Source organism: Trachypithecus francoisi, unplaced genomic scaffold, assembly GCF_009764315.1.
Source record: "Trachypithecus francoisi isolate TF-2019V2 unplaced genomic scaffold, Tfra_2.0 Lachesis_group20, whole genome shotgun sequence".
NCBI lineage: Eukaryota > Metazoa > Chordata > Mammalia > Primates > Cercopithecidae > Trachypithecus > Trachypithecus francoisi.
Window position 1 is genome coordinate 16,358,444 of NW_022681466.1, and position 17,452 is coordinate 16,375,895.

The following is a 17,452-nucleotide window of genomic DNA, read 5'->3' on the forward strand; positions in this document are numbered from 1 at the left end:
CTCTAGGTATGTGAATCCTACGGGTGGTGATACCTGCTCCCACATTGGATGGGGAAACACACTTGGGGGTGGTCATTAATTCCATTCACCATCCGGGATAATATTCCCCTCCCCAGTAATCTAGATGCTTACAAACATTGCTGGTTATGAATACGCCGGACTCCGTGGTGACGGTACCCTATCACAGTATTCTCCCCTGCTGCTGGTACAACCCTGCTTTAGCAACAAATTAAAATATTCAGCTTACATGTAGAAAAAGCTCTTAATGATAGTAGCATGGAACTTATGTTGTTATCAGATAAATGTGCTCAGCTGTGTACTGTCGTGTTGCAAAGTCAAATGGCATTAGGTTTGCTTACCGCAGCCCAAGGAAAAGTTTGCCCCTTACCGCATACTGAATGTTATGTGTACATCCCTGAAATTCTCAAAATATGACTCTCCTTGCAAAGCCACGGGGGGTGTGGTTTTTATTTATTATGCTTTTTATTTTGAGATGGGGTCTCACTCTGCAGCCCAGGCTGGAGTGCAGTGGCATGATCTTGGCTCACTGCAACCTCCGTCTCCGAGATTCACGCCATTCTCCTGCCTCAGCTTCCTAAGTAGCTGGGACTACAGGCGCATACCACCACGCCCAGCTAATTTTTTGTACTTTTGGTAGAGACGGGGTTTTGCCGTGTTAGCCAGGATGGTCTTGATCTCCTGATGTTGTGATCTGCCCGCCTCGGCCTCCCAAAGTGCTGGGATTACAGGCATAAGCCATTGCGCCTGGCTAATTATGCTTTTCATTCTCCTGTGCTTACCCTGTATCTGTAATCTGTATCAACTGTGCCTTCCCTATGTATCCCTAGGAGTATTTTCCTACAATTGAGTATCAAATTGAGGCCGAATGTGGAGGAAAAGTTAAATATTAAATTTGTTTTTTTTTTTTTTTTTTTTTTTTGAGACGGAGTCTCGCTCTGCCGCCCTGGCTGGAGTGCAGTGGCCGGATCTCAGCTCACTGCAAGCTCCGCCTCCCGGGTTCACGCCATTCTCCTGCCTCAGCCTCCCGAGTAGCTGGGACTACAGGCGCCCGCCACGTCGCCCGGCTAGTTTTTTTTTTTGTATTTTTAGTAGAGACGGGGTTTCACCATGTTAGCCAGGATGGTCTCGATCTCTTGACCTCGTGATCCGCCCGTCTCGGCCTCCCAAAGTGCTGGGATTACAGGCTTGAGCCACCGCGCCCGGCCAAATATTAAATTTGAACTGAGTTGAACATGGACACAAACAATGGTCACCAAGTCCCGGAACGGGTTGTGTAAGCCCCTCGAGGGATTCATCCAGCACTGTTTCGGAGAAATCTCTATTTCAATCTATTCCGATATGTCAGTTATTGAAAAACAACAGACAATCACAAAAACAAGTTGATCTTTTTATGTTCCTTGAGTCTGGTCACAAAGGGCCCTCGTGCCTGGACCTCATGCCAAACAACTCATTACAAAAGAGCTAGGGTCCTAGACTGCGCCGAAGCTTCATGAGACCGCTCCTCGTCTGTGCACGGACGAGTGGCCAACTCGAGCCCAGGCTGTTGCTTCCCAGTCTGGTAGCGAATCCTCCATAGTCTGGTGAGTGTAAATATATATATCTGTTTTCCCTTCTCCCCTTCCCATTGCAACTTGCTTATTATATCATTTGCTTATTATATGTGCATTGACATGTATGTGGGATAAAGCTTCTTTACCCTTAAAGATATTGTATGTATGCCTTTTCTTCTCCCCACGTGTGTCTCCCGCACAGAACACAAGGCAGGGGTAGGAGTAACTGAGGGTGGGGGGACCACAGGGACAAATGGCTGTGTTCATTTCTCAGGGGCCGGGCCACCCACCCATCCCCCTCTTCTGGCCTGATAGGATGCCAGCATCTGTCCCAACCCTAGAAATGAGGATTTGGCCCCAGGTCCTTCCCTTCTCAGTATCCCTCTGGAAAGAGGAAAGAGCAGGAAAAGGCAGAGAGGGACTTCAGCCCAGAGAAGGAGTAACAAGGTAAGCTTCCTCAATCCAATCTTCCCCTCCCCCTCACACAAATCCCTGGCCACTGCTGCTGGAGACTTGATTGGAAACTGCTTGCTAAGGTTATGATGGGAGGGTGGGGCATTGTGCCTATAGGGCACAACCCAGGGACAACCCAGGCAGACTCCTAGGACTATTTTATGGACATGTTGTACACAGTCCTGTACTGGTCATCCTCAACACTTTAGGGCTGTATACCTCGGCCATCTGAAACAGGGAGAGGTGAGGAGACTGGAAAAATAAAACCAATTAGAAAGTTGATTCTGTACTCTGTGCCTGTATTGTGGTAAAGGAAATTTGTTTTGTGTGGTTGTCACTGGTGGGCAGAGACAGACAAAATTACCTTTAACTCAGACTTTTTCTCATTCCCCTTGCCTACAGCCCTCCCCACCCTCCAACATACATGTATACAATCTCATTCCCTAGGTCTTTGCATCTATGTATTCGTCTCTCATGTTCTTTTACTTTTTAGAGATGGGGTCTTGCTTTGTCACCCAGGGTGGAGTGCAATAGTGCACTCATAGCTCACTGCAGCCTCAAATTCCTCGAGGAATCCTCTTGCCTCAGCCTCCTGAGTAGCTGGATTACAGATGCGAGCCACCGTGCTTGGCTTCTCATGGTCTTTCTGATTTACCCAGACCTTATCCTAGTGACTGTGTTTATTTATGAGACAGAGTCTTGCTCTGTCATCCAGGCTGGAGTGCAGTGGTGCGAACTTGACTCACTGCAACCACCTCCTGGGATCAAGCAATTCTCCTGTCTCAGACTCCTGAATAGCTGGGATCACAGGCTCCCGCCACCACGCCCAGCTAATTTTTAATAGAGATGGGGTTTTGCCATGTTGGCCAGGCTTGTCTCGAACTCCTGGCCTCAAGTGATCCACCCGTGCCTCTGCCTCCCAAAGTTCTGGGATTATAGGTGTGAGCCACCATGCCCGACCCTAGTGACTGATTTAAAATGAAATGTGAAAAGGCGTTTTATTGTCCACCTTTCACTGGCTAGTTGGGGATTTTTTTTTTTTTTTTTTTTGAGACAGTTTCGCTCTTATCACCCAGACTGGAGTGGAATGGCGCAAATTTGGCTCACTCCAACCTCCGCCTCCTGGATTCAATCAATTCTCCTGCCTCTCAGTCTCCCAAGTAGCTGGGATTACACATGCCTCCCACCATGCCTGGCTTTTTTTTTTTTTTTTTTTTTTTTTTAAGATGGAGTCTCACTTTGTTGCTCAGGCTGGAATGCAGTAGCACAATCTCGGCTCACTGCAATCTCTGCCTCCTGGGTTCAAGCGATTCTCCTGCCTCAGCCTCCTGAATAGCTGGGATTACAGGCATGCACCACTGCATCTGGCTTTTTTTTTTAGATGAGTCTCGCTCTGTCGCCCAGGCTGGAGTGCAGTGGCGCGATCTTGGCTCACTGCAAGTTCCACCTCCCTGCCTATTCACCTGCCTCAGCCTCCCAAGTAGCTGGGACTACAGGCACCTGCCACCAAGCCCGGCTAATTTTTTTGTATTTTTAGTACCGATGGGGTTTCACCGTGTTAGCCAGGATGGTCTCGATCTCCTGACCTTGTGATCCTCGCCTCCCAAAGTGCTGGGATTATAGGCGTGAGCCACCGCACCCGGCCTAATTTTTTTGTATCTTTAGTAGAGATGGGTTTTCACCGTGTTGGCCACGCTGGTCTCAAACCCCTGACCTCAGGTGATCCACCCTCCCCTAGGCCTCCCAAAGTGCTTGGATAATAGGCGTGAGCCAACACACCCTGCCTGGTGGGAATTTTTTTTTTTTTTGAGACAGAGTTTCGATCTGTTGCCCAGGCTGGAGTGCAGTGGCGCTATCTCAGCTCACTGCAAGCTCTGCCGCCCGGATTCACACCATTCTCCTGCCCCAGCCTCCTGAGTAGCTGGGACTACAGGCGCCCAGAGTAGCTGGGATTACAGCCATCACGTCTGGCTAATTTTTGTATTTTTAGTAGAGACAGGGTTTCACCATCTTGGCCAGGCTGGTCTTGAACTCCTGACCTTGTGATCCACCTGCCTCGGCCTCCTAAAGTGCTGGGATCACAAGCATGAACCACCGTGCCCAGCCCAACACCTTTTCATTTATCTGTACAGCACATATTTCCTGAGGGCATCCTGTATACTAGGCCCTGAGGATGTACAGATGGTTCCCAGCATTGGAGTTTTCAACTTTACATTGGTGCGAAAGCAGATCTGCATTCAGTGGAAACTATTTCTCCTGCAATGCTGGGCAGTGTCAGCGAGCCACAGCTTCCAGTCAGCCACACATTTTCAACTTACAGTATTTTCAACCTATGATGGGTTTATCAGGATATAACTCTTATCACAAGTCAAGGAGCATCTGTAAACAGTAAACAGAAACCCAGGCACTGTGTTTGTCCTTATGGAGCTCACAATCTAGTGGGGGAAGATTGTCAATAAAAGAATCACAAATACATTGGCTGGGTGCAGTGGCTCACGCCTATAATCCCAGCACTTTGGGAGGATGAGGTGGATGGATCGCTTGAGGTTAGGAGTTCGAGACCAGGCTGGTCAACATGGTGAAACCCTGTCTCCACTAAAAATAAAAATTAGCCAGGTGTGGTGGCGGGTGCCAGTAATCCCAGCTACTTGGGAGGCTGAGGCAGGAGAATCGCTTGAACCTGGGAGGTGTAGGCTGTAGTGAGCCAAGATCACACTACTGCACTCCAGCCTGGGTGACAGAGTGACACCCTGTCTCAAAAATGGAAAAAAGCATATATATATGTATAAATGTCACCGTGCCAAGTGATTCAAAGGAAGGTAGCTGATGTTATGAGAACATATAAACGGGTGAGGGGTGGGAGAAGGGGCTGAGGACACACTGAAGGGGAACGCAGAGACCACCTGGATGTCCGCTGCAATTAAACTGACAAAATATGACAATTTGGGCTACAGTGGGAGCATGGCAGCTGGAGAAATGGACTGCCTTGAGATGTCCCAGATGTTCAGATCTCCCTTTTCTCTCAGGCGACAGGCAAAAGGCAAAACCCAAAGAGGTGACTTTGAGCCAGGAGGACCCCTTACTTTGAACTTAACAGAAACGGGGATTTCCTCTGGTGCGTTATGTGTACCATTTATTGAACCGCTACCATGTAATAGGACCGACCTTGTCACATTTAAAGTTCACAACTCTGGCGCGGCGCACTGGCTCATGTCTGTAATCCCAGCACTTTGTAATCCCCGCCCCCGAGGGGGGCGGATCACGAGGTCAGGAAATCGAGACCATCCTGGCTAACACGGTGAAACTCCATCTCTACTAAAACTACAAAAAATTAGCCGGGGCCTGGTGGCACGCGCCGAGTAGTCCCAGCTACCCGGGAGGCTGAGGCAGGAGAATCGCTTGAACCCGGGATGCGGAGATTACAGTGAGCCGGGATCGCACCATCGCACTCCAGCCTAGGCGACAGGGTAAGACTCCGTCTCAAAAACAAAACAAAACAAAACAAAGGAAGAAGTTCAACTCTGAGGTAGGTGTCATTATCCCCATTTCATGACGCATCTCATAAAGTTTAGGTGATAATGCCCAAAATCACACCGGGTTGGAATTAGGATTAGTGCCCTGATCGGGCTGCATTCAAAGACCAGTTTGCTTTAATACATCAAACTACGGTCCAAGACTTCTGCTATCTTGAGCCCACTGTTCCTAGTTTTCAATTTTGCAGGGACACAGATGGGCCCTGAAGGCTCCATGAGCAGACGAAAATGTTGGACTTCGCAACTAGATCACCTTAGCTCCGGAACTACAGAGCGATATCGTTGTTTCCGGTAGGAAAAAAAAAGAAAAAGCGCTTAACCCGGAAGCTGCGTGTCCCATCCCCGCGCCGGCCTCTCTGACTGGGGTGAGGCCGCAGCGGACTTGCCCTTTCCCAAGATGGCGTCGAAGATAGGTTCGAGACGGTGGATGTTGCAGCTGATCATGCAGTTGGGTTCGGTGCTGCTCACACGCTGCCCCTTTTGGGGCTGCTTCAGCCAGCTCATGCTCTACGCTGAGAGGGCTGAGGCACGCCGGTGAGCAGGCCTACGCAGCCGCTAAACGCGGCAGGGGGCGGTGATGTGGGAAATAAATTGGGGGCTAGAAGTCGGGACCCTTGGACTGGGAGGAATTGGGACCTCCCTGGGAGGGGTTCTGGTCTGCATGTCGGGCCAAATCTGGTAGGGCAGTCCTGTCCATGGGAGGAGAGTCTGGTTTGGGGGAGCAGTGGAGCCTTGGGAACTCAAGGGGTCTCAAATTTCTTCCCCCACCCCTTCATTCTGTCCTCGTTGCTTCCCCACTCCCGGTCGCAGGAAGCCCGACATCCCAGTGCCTTACCTGTATTTCGACATGGGGGCGGCCGTGCTATGCGCTAGTTTCATGTCTTTTGGCGTGAAGCGGCGCTGGTTCGCGCTGGGGGCCGCACTCCAATTGGCCATTAGCACCTACGCCGCCTACATCGGGGGCTACGTCCACTACGGGGAATGGCTGAAGGTGAGCGCCTCGGCCCCAAAAGGGGCGTCCCTCTGGGTGACGGGGAATCAGAGGTCAATGCCCAGGGCTGTTGGTGGGCGATGAATGGTGCTGGCCAGGTGCACAGTGTGAAGCCTGGGATGTTCGAACCCCTAGGCTTATGGAGATTACAGAGCACAGAAATGGACCTTAGAGACCACACAAACTTCCTCTTCAAAGTGTGGAAACTGAGGTCCAGAGATGGGAAACAGACTTTCCCAAAGCCACACCACAGTTAGGATACTGGTGGGACCAGAACCCCAGTCACCTGGTTCCCAGAATCTTTTAAACTGTTTAGTAATTTCAGACTCACGGGGTACAAAGGACCTAGGAGAGTACCTAGTTTTCATAAAATAATTTTATGTAAATGTAATTGCTCTTAGTATAGAATTTAAGCCAGAACCTGTGCCAGGCCCTGCAGGCTTGGAGATAAGGTTGGACAAAGGCACTGTCCTTGAGGAAGAGACTGTCAGACCCTTAGGGGAGGCAGATGTGTGAACAACTACAGGGCAGCAAGATCAATGTTTTTGTGGGATAGATCCCATGCCACGTAGAATAAAGAACACCAAGTTTAGAGTCTACAGATCTGAGAGTGAGGAAGGGAGAAACACATTGTGTCTGGGTTCTGCCACTTACTGGCAGGTAGGACCTGCCAGTTTTCTTTTTTGTTGTTGTTTTTTGAGACGGAGTCTTGCTCCATAGCCCAGGCTGGAGTGCAGTGGCGCAATTTTGGCTCACTGCAACCTCCGCCTTGCAGGTTCAAGCGATTCTCCTGCCTCAGTCTTCCAAGTAGCTGGGACTACAGGTGCCCTTCACCACACCCAACTAATTTTTATATTTTTAGTAGAGACAGGGTTTCCTCATGTTGGCCAGGCTGGTCTCAAACTCCTGACCTCAGAGTGATCCACCTGCCTCGGCCTCCCAAAGTGCTGGGATTACAGGCGGCAGCCACCGCTCCCGGCCAGACCTGACAGTTTTCTTGACCCTCTGGGCCTCAGTTTCTACTTCTATATATATATAAAAAGAATGATCTGTCTCTGTTGCATCTGCCCACCAAGCTTGGAAATGTAGGAGGGTTCATCAGATGGAATAGGATGTGTAGAGATGGGTGGTTCTACGCTCTGGGAAGCCAGGAGAGATGTGGCCACTGCAGTTCTTGACTGGAGTCCCCTTGCCCCGGCCTAGGTCCGTATGTACTCGCGCACAGTTGCCATCATCGGCGGCTTTCTTGTGTTGGCCAGCGGTGCTGGGGAGCTGTACCGTCGGAAACCTCGCAGCCGCTCCCTGCAGTCCACCGGCCAGGTGTTCCTGGGTATCTACCTCATCTGTGTGGTATGTTGGGGGACTGTTGGTTGGAGGTGCCTGGCTAGGAGTGAACTGTGAGTCCAGGCACGGCAGAACCCCAGGAAGGTAGACACAGAACGAGGCCTTGTATGCAGTTCCTGATGGCCTGGCTCCCTGAGAATTGTCCCGGCCAGCTTCTAGGCCTCAGGGCCCTCCAAATGCCTGTTGAGAGGCCCTTCCTCCAACAGTGTTGCCATGAGGTAGACTGGCCATTAAATTCCAACCCTGAGAGCCAGGAGAACAAGATGGGGTGATTCTCTCATGGCTCCAGCCCCCAAAGGACTAGAAGGGGATAAAGGAGAGGTTTGATGGGAGTCAGGCCCCAGCTGGGACTCTGCCTCCTAGAGCTGATGAGAGCTCTAGGGTAGCCACTTATGGTTCTCCCTGGTGCTAGAGGAGGCCAGGATGGATGGGGACATGGACAGGCCCCAAGCTACTTGGTCTCATCTTAATTACTGAGTATATCTCATGTACAGCTCTCTGTGTGAGCTCCCATATTCAGAGGTGGGAGCTCCAGTCTGACTGTGGAAATACACTTCCTTCATAGCCCCTAGGGTGAGGGGAGACATAGACCCTAACCTCCTGGGGCTCCATAGTCTGATGGGGAGACAAAGGCTCTACTTTCAGAGGTTCCCCAGTCCAAGAGGGGAGTCAGAAGCCCATTTGCAGGGTCTCATTTGCAGGTGCCATCTCAGGGGTGGTTTTCCCGACAGGCTTCTGAGCCTGTTGGAGAGTCTTAGAGGATGGTATGTCTCCAGGCCTACTCACTGCAGCACAGCAAGGAGGACCGGCTGGCGTATCTGAACCATCTCCCAGGAGGGGAGCTGATGATCCAGCTGTTCTTCGTGCTGTATGGCGTCCTGGCCCTGGCCTTTCTGTCAGGCTACTACGTGACCCTCGCTGCCCAGATCCTGGCTGTACTGCTGCCCCCGGTCATGCTGCTCATTGATGGCAATGTTGCTTACTGGCACAACACACGGCGTGTTGAGTTCTGGAACCAGATGAAGCTCCTTGGAGAGAGTGTGGGCATCTTCGGAACTGCTGTCATCCTGGCCACTGATGGCTGAGTTTTATGGCAAGAGGCTGAGATGGGCACAGGGAGCCACTGAGGGTCACCCTGCCTTCCTCCTCGCTGGTCCAGTTGCTGTTTATTTATGCTTTTTGGTCCATTTGATCTTTTGCTTTTTTAAAATTGTTTTTCTGCAGTTAAGAGGCAGCTCATTTGTCCAAATTTCTGGGCTTAGCGCTTGGGAGGGCAGGAGCCCTGGCACTAATGCCGTACAGGTTTTTTTCCTGTTAGGAAAGCTGAGGCCAGCTGCCCCCTGGATCTCCTGTCCCTGAGAAGGGAGTATGGCAGGGCTGGGATGCGGCTACTGAGAGTGGGAGACAGAGGAAGGAAGATGGAAATTGGAAGTGAGCAAATGTGAAAAATTCCTCTTTGAACCTGGCAGATGCAGTTAGGCTCTACAGTGCTGTTCAGAGACTGAGAGTGAGTGTGTGTGTGTTGATACATGTGGATCAGGCCCAGGAGGGGCATAGGAGCTGAGCACTACAGAAGTCACATGGATCCTCAGGGCATGTTAGGGGCAGAAACAGTACCAGCTCTCTGTCACTCACCTTGAGAGCGGAGCAGGCCCTGGTCTGCTCTGGACTGTGCAGGGGTGGAACAAGCAGTGACCAGCTTTGCCCTTCCTGCTGTCTCCGTTTCTAGCTCTATGGTTGGCCTGGTGGGGGTGGAGTTCCCTGCCAAACACCAGACCACACAGTCCTCCAAAAATAAACATTTTATATAGACATTTGGTTTTGCTTTTCTCTTCTCCCCAACAGGGCACTTTGCCATTGGCTGGGATTGATCTTGGGTTTCTTGAAACACCAGATATGGTTAAGCCCCACCGTGGGCCTCCTGTGATCTTTCTCCTGTTCCAAGATTTCCCACAGTTCTTTGGCTCTCTCTTTTTTTTTTTTTTTTTTTTTTAATTTTTCACTTCTTTGTTTTTTAGAGACGAGGTCTCACTTTGGTGTCCAGGCTGGTTTCAGACTCCTTGGCTCAATCAATTTTTGTTGTCCAGGCTGGTTTCAAACTCCTTGGCTCAATCAATTCTTCAGCCTCAGCCTCAGCCTCCCAAAGTGCTGGGACTACAGGCATGAGCCACTGTGCCCAATGGCTCTCTTTTTCAAGAATCTCAAAATCATCACTGTACTATATGCTTTCTATCCCTCACCTCAATCCCTCTTGTTGTAGGTTGTCTTTTTCTCCCCATTTGGAGCTGGTTCTTATGAAGACATCTTTGGTGAGAGCAGCTAGAGGGAGAGAACTGTGAAGTGTCCACTGTGAAGTAGAATATTTTACATTTTACACATGAAGGAAACGGAGGCTCAGAGAGGGTAAGCAGTTTTGGTCAAGCCACAGAGCAAATCCAGCCCACAGAGCTGGATTCCAGGTTGGGTCTATCTAATGGCCAGGTCCAGATATGTACTCAGTGTGACCCATCTCCTGAGGGGAGACAGAGGCTACTCTATTCCAGCCCCTACTGTGCCATGATGGTCTCTATGTTGACCTTCTCGCTTTGTTTTTTTGTTGTTGTTGTTGTTGTTTGTTTTTGAGATGGAGTCTTGCTCTGTCGCCCAGGCTGGAGTGCAGTGGCGCGATGTCTGCTCACTATGAGCTCTGTCTCCTGGGTTCACGCCATTCTCCTGCCTCAGCCTCCCAAGTAGCTGGGACTACAGTTTTTTTTTTTTTTTTTGAGATAGAGTCTCGCTCTGTCACCCAAGCTGGAGTGCAGTGGCAAGATCTCGGCTTACTGCAACCTCTGCCTCCTGGGTTCAAGTGATTCTCCTGCCTCCGTCTCCCGAGTAGCTGGGATTATAGGTGCCTGCCACCATGCCTGGCGAATTTTTGTATTTTTTAGTAGGGTCAGGGTTTCACCACATTGACCAGGCTGGTCTCAAACTCCTGACCTCGTTATCCACCCACCCTGGCCTCCCAAAGTGCTGGGATTACAGGGGTGAGCCACTAGGTCCGGCGACCTTCTCCCTTCTGGTCTATGTGCATCTGCCAGAAAGTCACCCCAGCAGTAGCTGGTATGGTGTCTGGTACATCATGGAGCTTCAAAAAATGTCCAGTGAAACCCCTGAGCTTTGGATTTCTGCCCATCTAGTCCTGTAGAGACTGGACACAACCGCTAGTAGGGCCTAGGGGAAAAGGTCCAAGTTTGAGCTTTTAAGCCAAAGTCTTTTTTTTTTTTTGAGGATGGAGTCTTTCTCTGGCACCAGGCTGGAGTGCAGTGGCGCAATCTCAGCTCACTGCAATCTCTGCCTCCTGGATTCAAGCAATTCTTCTGCCTCAGCCTCCTGAGTAGCTGGGACTACAGGTGCGTGCCTCCATGCCCGGGTAATTTTTTGTATTTTTAGTAGAGACGTGTTCACCATATTAGCCAGGATGGTCTTGATCTTCTGACCTTGTGATCCGCCTGCCTCCGCCTCCCAAAGTGCTGGGATTACAGGTGTGAGCCACTGCGCCCGGCCCACCAAAGCCATCTTTTAACTTCTCTGGGCTCTTGCAGGTAAACGGTCTGCCACGGATGTCTGGTTCTGGCTGTGAGCCCAGCCTAGAAAGGGAGTTATGGGTGGAGGCACCCACGGGGAAGGGGAGCTGGTGCTGCTGTGGCCTGATCTGTGGAAGGGAAGATGCTTCCTAACCTCTGGGAGGGAGACAGTGGCAGCATTCATCATAGAAGTCCTCTACTCCCTCCAGGAGTCCTCTGATTCCCCAGCCCTCAAGATCTTACTCCCAGCCTGTAATCCTAGCACTTTGGGAGACCAAGGAGGGAGGACTGCTTGAGCCCAGGAGTTTGAGACCAGCCTTGGCAACATAGTGAGACCTCATCTCCAACAACAACAAAAAAGCCAGGTGTGACAGTGCGTGCCTGTGGTACCAGCTTACTTAGGAGGCTGACAGAGGACTGCTTGAGCCTGGGAGGTCAAGGCTGCAGTGAGCTGTGATTGCACCACTGTACTCCAGTCTTAGTAAAAGAGAAAGACCCTGTCTTAAAAAAAAAAAAAAATCTTGCTCCCACGGGGTCACTTCTGATTTTCTTTCAAGTGTGAGCTGACTCTCAGACAAGTATTTGCATTTTAATCAAGGCCTCCTGAAAAACTGCAAGACCCAAAAGAATTAAAATGAATGGTACAATATCATGCAGGCAGGGGTGTTATTTTGGGTAAGGGAGCCTCAAAACATAGCACAGAGGCACAGAAACTAGCCCATCCTTAGGGTTAGTCCTGAGTAGAGCCCTGGAAGGCATCTTCCCCTCCCCTAATCCCCAGGTTGAAAATTGAAGGCCATTTACTTGTGGCTTTGGAGCGAGTTGAGTTGGGGTCCTAGACTGGCCCCCCTCTTTCCTGTGCTTGTCCCACTTCAGCGCCTCCTCTGGGCAGAGCTGGGGCAGCTTTCTCCTTTGCAGATCACTCAGCCAACAAGCCCCATCCAGCCTGTGGCTGGCTGCCTGGGGTCATCCCTAGCTGGCATGGCTTTTAGTCCACCCTGGCCATTCCAGGGCCTGTAGGGTCCATGGTGAAGGTCAGCTGCCTGGGTCAGAAGCTGGCTTGCGAAAGGAGTCTGGCAGTCCCTTGGCATGGTTGACCAACTCATAGGAGTCCCGGATATCAGCCAGGCCGAACCAGAAGAAGATCCACTGCTTGTTGGAGAAGCTGCCATCACTGTGTTTGAAGTACCTGGGTGTGGGGAGGTGATGCAAGAAAGTTTTTAGGGCAAGGCCAGTGTTCATTACTCACTGGTTCTGTCTTCAGAGAACATTGATTGAGGACCTACTGCATGCTGGGCACCCAGCTAAGTCCTGCTATGTGTTATCTCACTTTATCTTCACAGCAGAGGCCTGAGCCTGGCATTGTTCAGCTCACAGAGAAGCAGCTAAGGCTCAGAGAAGTTAGGTACCTTGCCAGGCACACACAGGAAGGGAGCGGGTGCCTTGCTCTCCACACTGCCTTGGTTGCTCAGCAAAGAGGAGGGTTCTTGCTCACTTCCTAGTGCTCACAGAGCAGGGTGTAGGGGTGAGGGGGTAGTTACTGAAGGAGAGAGGAGGGTTGTTCCACTGGAGGCACCGCAAGCCTCAATAGACCCTGAAGGGTTAGGATTCCTCAGGCCCCTGTGAGAGGCGGGCTGCGTGGGGGTTAGGAGGTGTCACATGCTTCCAGGAAAGGAGTGTTAAACGTGCTCTAACTCGGGAAATCTCAGGCTTTCTGTGAGGTCTGCCCCTGGGAGGTAGTGAAAGGGAGACCAGTGGAAGAAGAGGAAGCCCAGCCTTCTTGGCATGGTTCGCAAGGGCTGGAGAGGAGAGGGAAGTAGGGGCCCAGCCCAGAGCTGGGAGTGGCGGGACCTACCAGGGATTGATGGGGTTGGTGACCCGGGAGCGCCAGAAAAGCGTCTGCAGGTCCCGCCGCAGGCACTCCCACAGCATCTGGCCGGAGCCTTGGCCCTGGCGGCTGGAGCTCACCACAAATTTGTCCAGGTACGGGGTGCCCCCCAGGACGGGCTCCATGGTCAGAATGGCGGCAGCGTTGTATCTGGCGCAGCGGGAGAGCGGCAGGCTGGGACCTCTCCTTGGTCCGAAGCTGCCCGACTGCCTCCCAGACCCTGCCCTCTGGGGTCCACAGGCTCACCCCTCGGAGACGTAGATGGAGTGCAGCCGCGGGCGCAGCGAGGCCAGGTAGTCGTCCCTGAGCTTCTTGCCGAAGCTGGCGTTGACCAGGTCCACTAGACGGCCCTGGTCCAGCTTGTCCAGCCTGCGCACCCGTAGCATTCGCTCGGCGTTCTTGAACAGGGTCCCGGACCCTGGAGGATGATGGGGAGGGGCTCGTCTGGCTGGAGAGCCGTTTGCGCAGCCTGGTGGGGGCCGCAGGTAGGACGGGCTGGTGGGAGAATTTCTGTCTTTGGGAGACCTCCACAGTGAAATGATTTCAGTGGTCTGCATAGATTTGTCTGTGATTTTCATTAAAGGAGATGCTTTTCTCAGGCAGAGATTGTGCCCTAAGCTCCTGTGGCCTGGAGCCCTATCCACTTACCTTAGTCCTGCCTCTCTCGTTGAAGTCTGCCTCCCGCCGCTGACCCGGCCCACCCACCTAAGCCGCGCCCATCTCTCGTGTTGGAACCTCTCCCTCGTGGTCCCGCCCCTCCTGGCCCCGCCCACCGGACGCTTCCTTCCCCCTGACCCCCAGTCCCGCCCATTCCTTTAATTCCTTTGGAGTTCTTTTCCAGTAAGCTGGGTCTCCTTCTCTCTCACCTCCCCCGGGCTGCGGCAGCAGCAGGAGCCAATGCTGTGACAACTCCCGCCCCCTCTACGGCCCCTGCACAGGAGGAGAAGCCGCTCCTCCTGCTCGCAGACACTCATCCCCGGCCAGTGCTCACTCCCGGGACCCAGTCCCCTGCCCGCCCGCCGCCCTCACCCTTGTTGCTGAAGAGCTCAGTGAGCAGAGTGCTAGCGGCGGTGATGACGGCTGAGGAGTGGTGGGGCAGGCGGCTGAGCACGTCCACGATGAGCCGCATCTGCTGCCGTTCTTTTGTGCTCACCCACTCGGCGTTACTCACCAGGTCCAGGTCGGCGGGCAGGTTCACGTTACTCAGGACCTGTGTCCGGAGCCAGCGGGTGAGCCTGGCCCACAGCCGGCACGGACTGCGCCCCTGCTCCCACGGACCTCTCTTTTCTCTTACCCCTTTATCCTTACTCCCGGTCGGAGTCCTTGGCTGGGGAGGGCGCAGATCTAGGCACCCGGGGCCGAACTCCTCCCCTATACTCCCTTAGGCTTTTCTACCCACCCGGCTTGCTAGTGAGTCTGCAGCCCGTCGGGGAGAAGTGCGAGGGGCTCAAGAGAAGGCCCAGATCGCCCGGGTGGGGGATGGGGAAAGAAAGGGCCGCACCTTCTGACTGCTGTCGCGCAGGCCGCCTGTGTTATTGAGGAAAATGATTTTGGTGGGCCGCAGCGCCTTGGCCAGCGACGCGGTCACCTCCAGGGAGTCGAGAAGCACGGAGCGGCGCGCGGCCGTCTCCCCGATGGGGCACAGGATGGGGATACTGCCCGACTCCAGGCACCACTGCAGCAGGTCTGTCTCCACCGAGACGATGCCGCCGTAGCTGTGGGCCAGACGTGGTGCTCGAGAGGGCCCCCTCCAGGCCTGCTGGACGGGGCAGGGCGGGCGGAGTAGCGCGCTCTGAGGACGCCTGGGCGGGCGGGGCGGGCACTAACCTGGCATGGGGAGCCGGCTCGGCAGCGCCTAGCACCGACCCGCCGCCAAAAAAAGGCACAGCAGTGGCGGCGTTGTGTCGAAGCGCGTCCACCAGCACCTTGCAGCTCTCAGCCAGCTGCGCCTTGGCCTCCCAGAAGGAAAGACAGCCCGAGGGCGCCGTGGGGGCGGGCAGCCCCAGGACCACCAGCGGCTTCATGTCCATGCGCTGCAAGAAGGCCAGGGCGAAGGCCAGACTGGATACGCTCTGCTGGTACTTGAGTACCTCCTCGTCCACCTGCGGAGGAGTGGGCTTTCAAGGAGTGTGACACGGCCCTGAGCCGCTGGCTCCCACAGCCTGGCCTGCAGGGCCGGCTCGGTGACCCTACGCTTCCAGAAGCTGTCAGAACCCACTTCTTGCCACTGGTGCTCACCTGCTCCGCCCTTTGCCCCATTGGGTCTTGCCACTCCCTTGTCTCACGCTGGGGTACCTCCCGCCCTTCTCCCTGCGACCTTGGACTCCGGGACACCTTTGGGGGAGGGGCAATGCAGGCGGCTCCTGTCCAGGTCCTTCTGAACCCCTAAGTGCGCCCGTGTTGGGGGCCTTCTTCAGAGCATCACACCTGGCGGGTGGGGGCCCCCCAGGATCCTCACTCGGGCTGGGCGCGAGGCTTCCGGAGGAGCTTATGGCCTCACCCATTCCCGGCGGCGCTGGTCTGGGCTCTGCCGGGCTCCTTCCCGCTTTCACTGCGCAGAGCCCGCAGCCTATCCTACCATGCCTGAAGACAGGTAGCCACACAACCCCATCCCCTCGCTGTGTCACGGCCCACGCCGGGCTCCGCTCACCTCGATGACGGCGAAGGGCTTGTCCGCGGAGTGGTGGCAGGTTTGGAACTGCGTGAGCCAGTGGCGCGCCTCCCCGGGGCTGGCCCCGCACTGGTTCAGGAAGGCCTGGATGTCCCGCTGCACCAGCGAGCGGCCCGAGGGAGGTTCAGGGGGCTCGTGGGGCACCAGGGGCGTGGGACTTGGCACCCACGACGGCTCCTCGGCGACAGGCGACTGGGAGACGTCTTCCGCGCCCGCGTACTCCTCCGGCGGGGGCTGGGGCTGCGACCAGGCGGTGCTGAGCCGGCGCCCCGGGCTGGTGCCCCTCGCCGCCCGCCGCCGCGCGCCACAGCTCAGCCTCCGGGATCCCCCAGTGCCTCCCCGGCCGCTCAGCCTCGGGGCCACAGCAGCTGCCCGCAGAACCGCGGCCATCAGCGCCGTCGCCATGACGACAACCAACTCTTGGCCGCCCAAGAGTGGCAGTCTGTCTGGAACGTCTGGCACTGGGGGGCTCTTAACTTGCCGTTGGGCGGGGCTGGACCTGGTAGGGCAGGGTCCGGACAGGGGACTAGGAGTCTCCTCTGGGTGCGTTTGAGGAGGGTCAGGCCATGGGTCAGGGGGCGGGGCCACTAGGCTCCCCCGCCCCTGGAGGAACTGAACCCACTATCGGTCATGGGGCTGAGACTAAATGTGGCAGGTTGTCTTTAATCTGCTGCCAAGGTAGGTTCCAGGGGCGGCTTTGGGAGTCTGCAGGGCCTTGGATGATTGGCATTCTGACCCGAGAATAAGGGACTGCAGGTGGCTTTGAGCACAGGGCTGGGCAGGGGTCTGGAAGGAGGGAGCTGGAAAGAGTAGAAGGGGGACAGTGGGAGGGCGGGGGGCGGGTGGTGCTGGCCTTGTCTGTCCTGTTTGCCTGAGCTCAAAGAAGATCCTCATGAATGACCATGAGGTTACCAGGGTTTGCCAAACTCCAGTCACTGGGTACCAGCTTGAGGAATTCTGTTATATCCTCAAAACTTAAAATACTTTAGTGTTAAAGTATTTTAATAGTGTTACATTTTTTTTAGTATTAAAGTTTTTCTTTATCAAATATCATCTCTGGTAAAAATAAAATAAAATGGAATTTTTCATTTTGTTTTTTGAGATAGGGTCTCACTCTGTTGCCCAGGCTGGAGTACAGTGGCACAATCATAGCTTACTGCAGCATCCAACTCCCAGGTTCAAAAGATCCTCCTGCCTCAGCCTCCCGAGTAGCTGGGACCACAAATGCACACCACTATGCCCAGCTAATTTAAAAAAAAAACTTTTTTTTGAAGAGATGGGTTTTCACCTTGTTGGCCAGGCTGTTCTTGAACTCCTGAGCTCAAGCGGTCCTCCCACTTCTGCCTCCCAAGGTGCTGGGATTACAGGTGTGAGCCACCTCACTCAACCTCTTTAACCTTATTAAACTTAAAATTTATCCATATTAGGTCTGTAACTA

The 17,452-nt window shown here is 53.7% G+C and overlaps 2 protein-coding genes across 5 annotated transcripts; one reads left to right on the forward strand and one right to left on the reverse strand.

Moving 5' to 3' along the window:
- Positions 1–5,483: 5,483 nt before the first annotated feature.
- TMEM101 (transmembrane protein 101) lies at positions 5,484–9,706 on the forward strand. 4 transcript variants are annotated; one of them, XM_033182823.1, is made up of 5 exons: positions 5,484–5,550; positions 5,746–5,970; positions 6,368–6,548; positions 7,752–7,898; positions 8,669–9,706. In XM_033182823.1, exons 3-5 carry the CDS (start codon positions 6,405–6,407, stop codon positions 8,975–8,977), a joined length of 600 nt encoding a protein of 199 aa, XP_033038714.1. In that variant the 5' UTR covers positions 5,484–5,550; positions 5,746–5,970; positions 6,368–6,404; the 3' UTR covers positions 8,978–9,706. The 4 variants fall into 4 exon arrangements, with proteins under 4 accessions (XP_033038714.1, XP_033038715.1, XP_033038712.1 ...); XM_033182824.1 differs by having other exon boundaries at positions 5,746–5,922; XM_033182821.1 differs by having other exon boundaries at positions 5,746–6,091; positions 8,669–9,687.
- A 2,317-nt stretch (positions 9,707–12,023) lies between these two features.
- NAGS (N-acetylglutamate synthase) lies at positions 12,024–16,531 on the reverse strand. Its single transcript, XM_033182818.1, has 7 exons — positions 15,994–16,531; positions 15,171–15,445; positions 14,845–15,058; positions 14,373–14,553; positions 13,590–13,761; positions 13,311–13,493; positions 12,024–12,644 (listed from the first exon to the last, which is right to left on the reverse strand). Exons 1-7 carry the CDS (start codon positions 16,417–16,419, stop codon positions 12,491–12,493), a joined length of 1,605 nt encoding a protein of 534 aa, XP_033038709.1. The 5' UTR covers positions 16,420–16,531; the 3' UTR covers positions 12,024–12,490.
- Between the last annotated feature and the right edge of the window lie 921 nt (positions 16,532–17,452).

Coding starts and splice junctions, on each gene's coding strand:
- TMEM101 (XM_033182821.1), top strand. CDS start 5,955: ATGGCGTCGAAGATAGGTTCGAGACGGTGGATGTTGCAGCTGATCATG. Junction 6,549..7,751: donor ACTACGGGGAATGGCTGAAG/GTGAGCGCCTCG, acceptor GCCCCGGCCTAG/GTCCGTATGTACTCGCGCAC. Junction 7,899..8,668: donor GTATCTACCTCATCTGTGTG/GTATGTTGGGGG, acceptor GTATGTCTCCAG/GCCTACTCACTGCAGCACAG.
- NAGS (XM_033182818.1), bottom strand. CDS start 16,419: ATGGCGACGGCGCTGATGGCCGCGGTTCTGCGGGCAGCTGCTGTGGCC. Junction 14,554..14,844: donor TGCGCGACAGCAGTCAGAAG/GTGCGGCCCTTT, acceptor CTCCGGACACAG/GTCCTGAGTAACGTGAACCT. Junction 13,494..13,589: donor TCCATCTACGTCTCCGAGGG/GTGAGCCTGTGG, acceptor CCGCTGCGCCAG/ATACAACGCTGCCGCCATTC.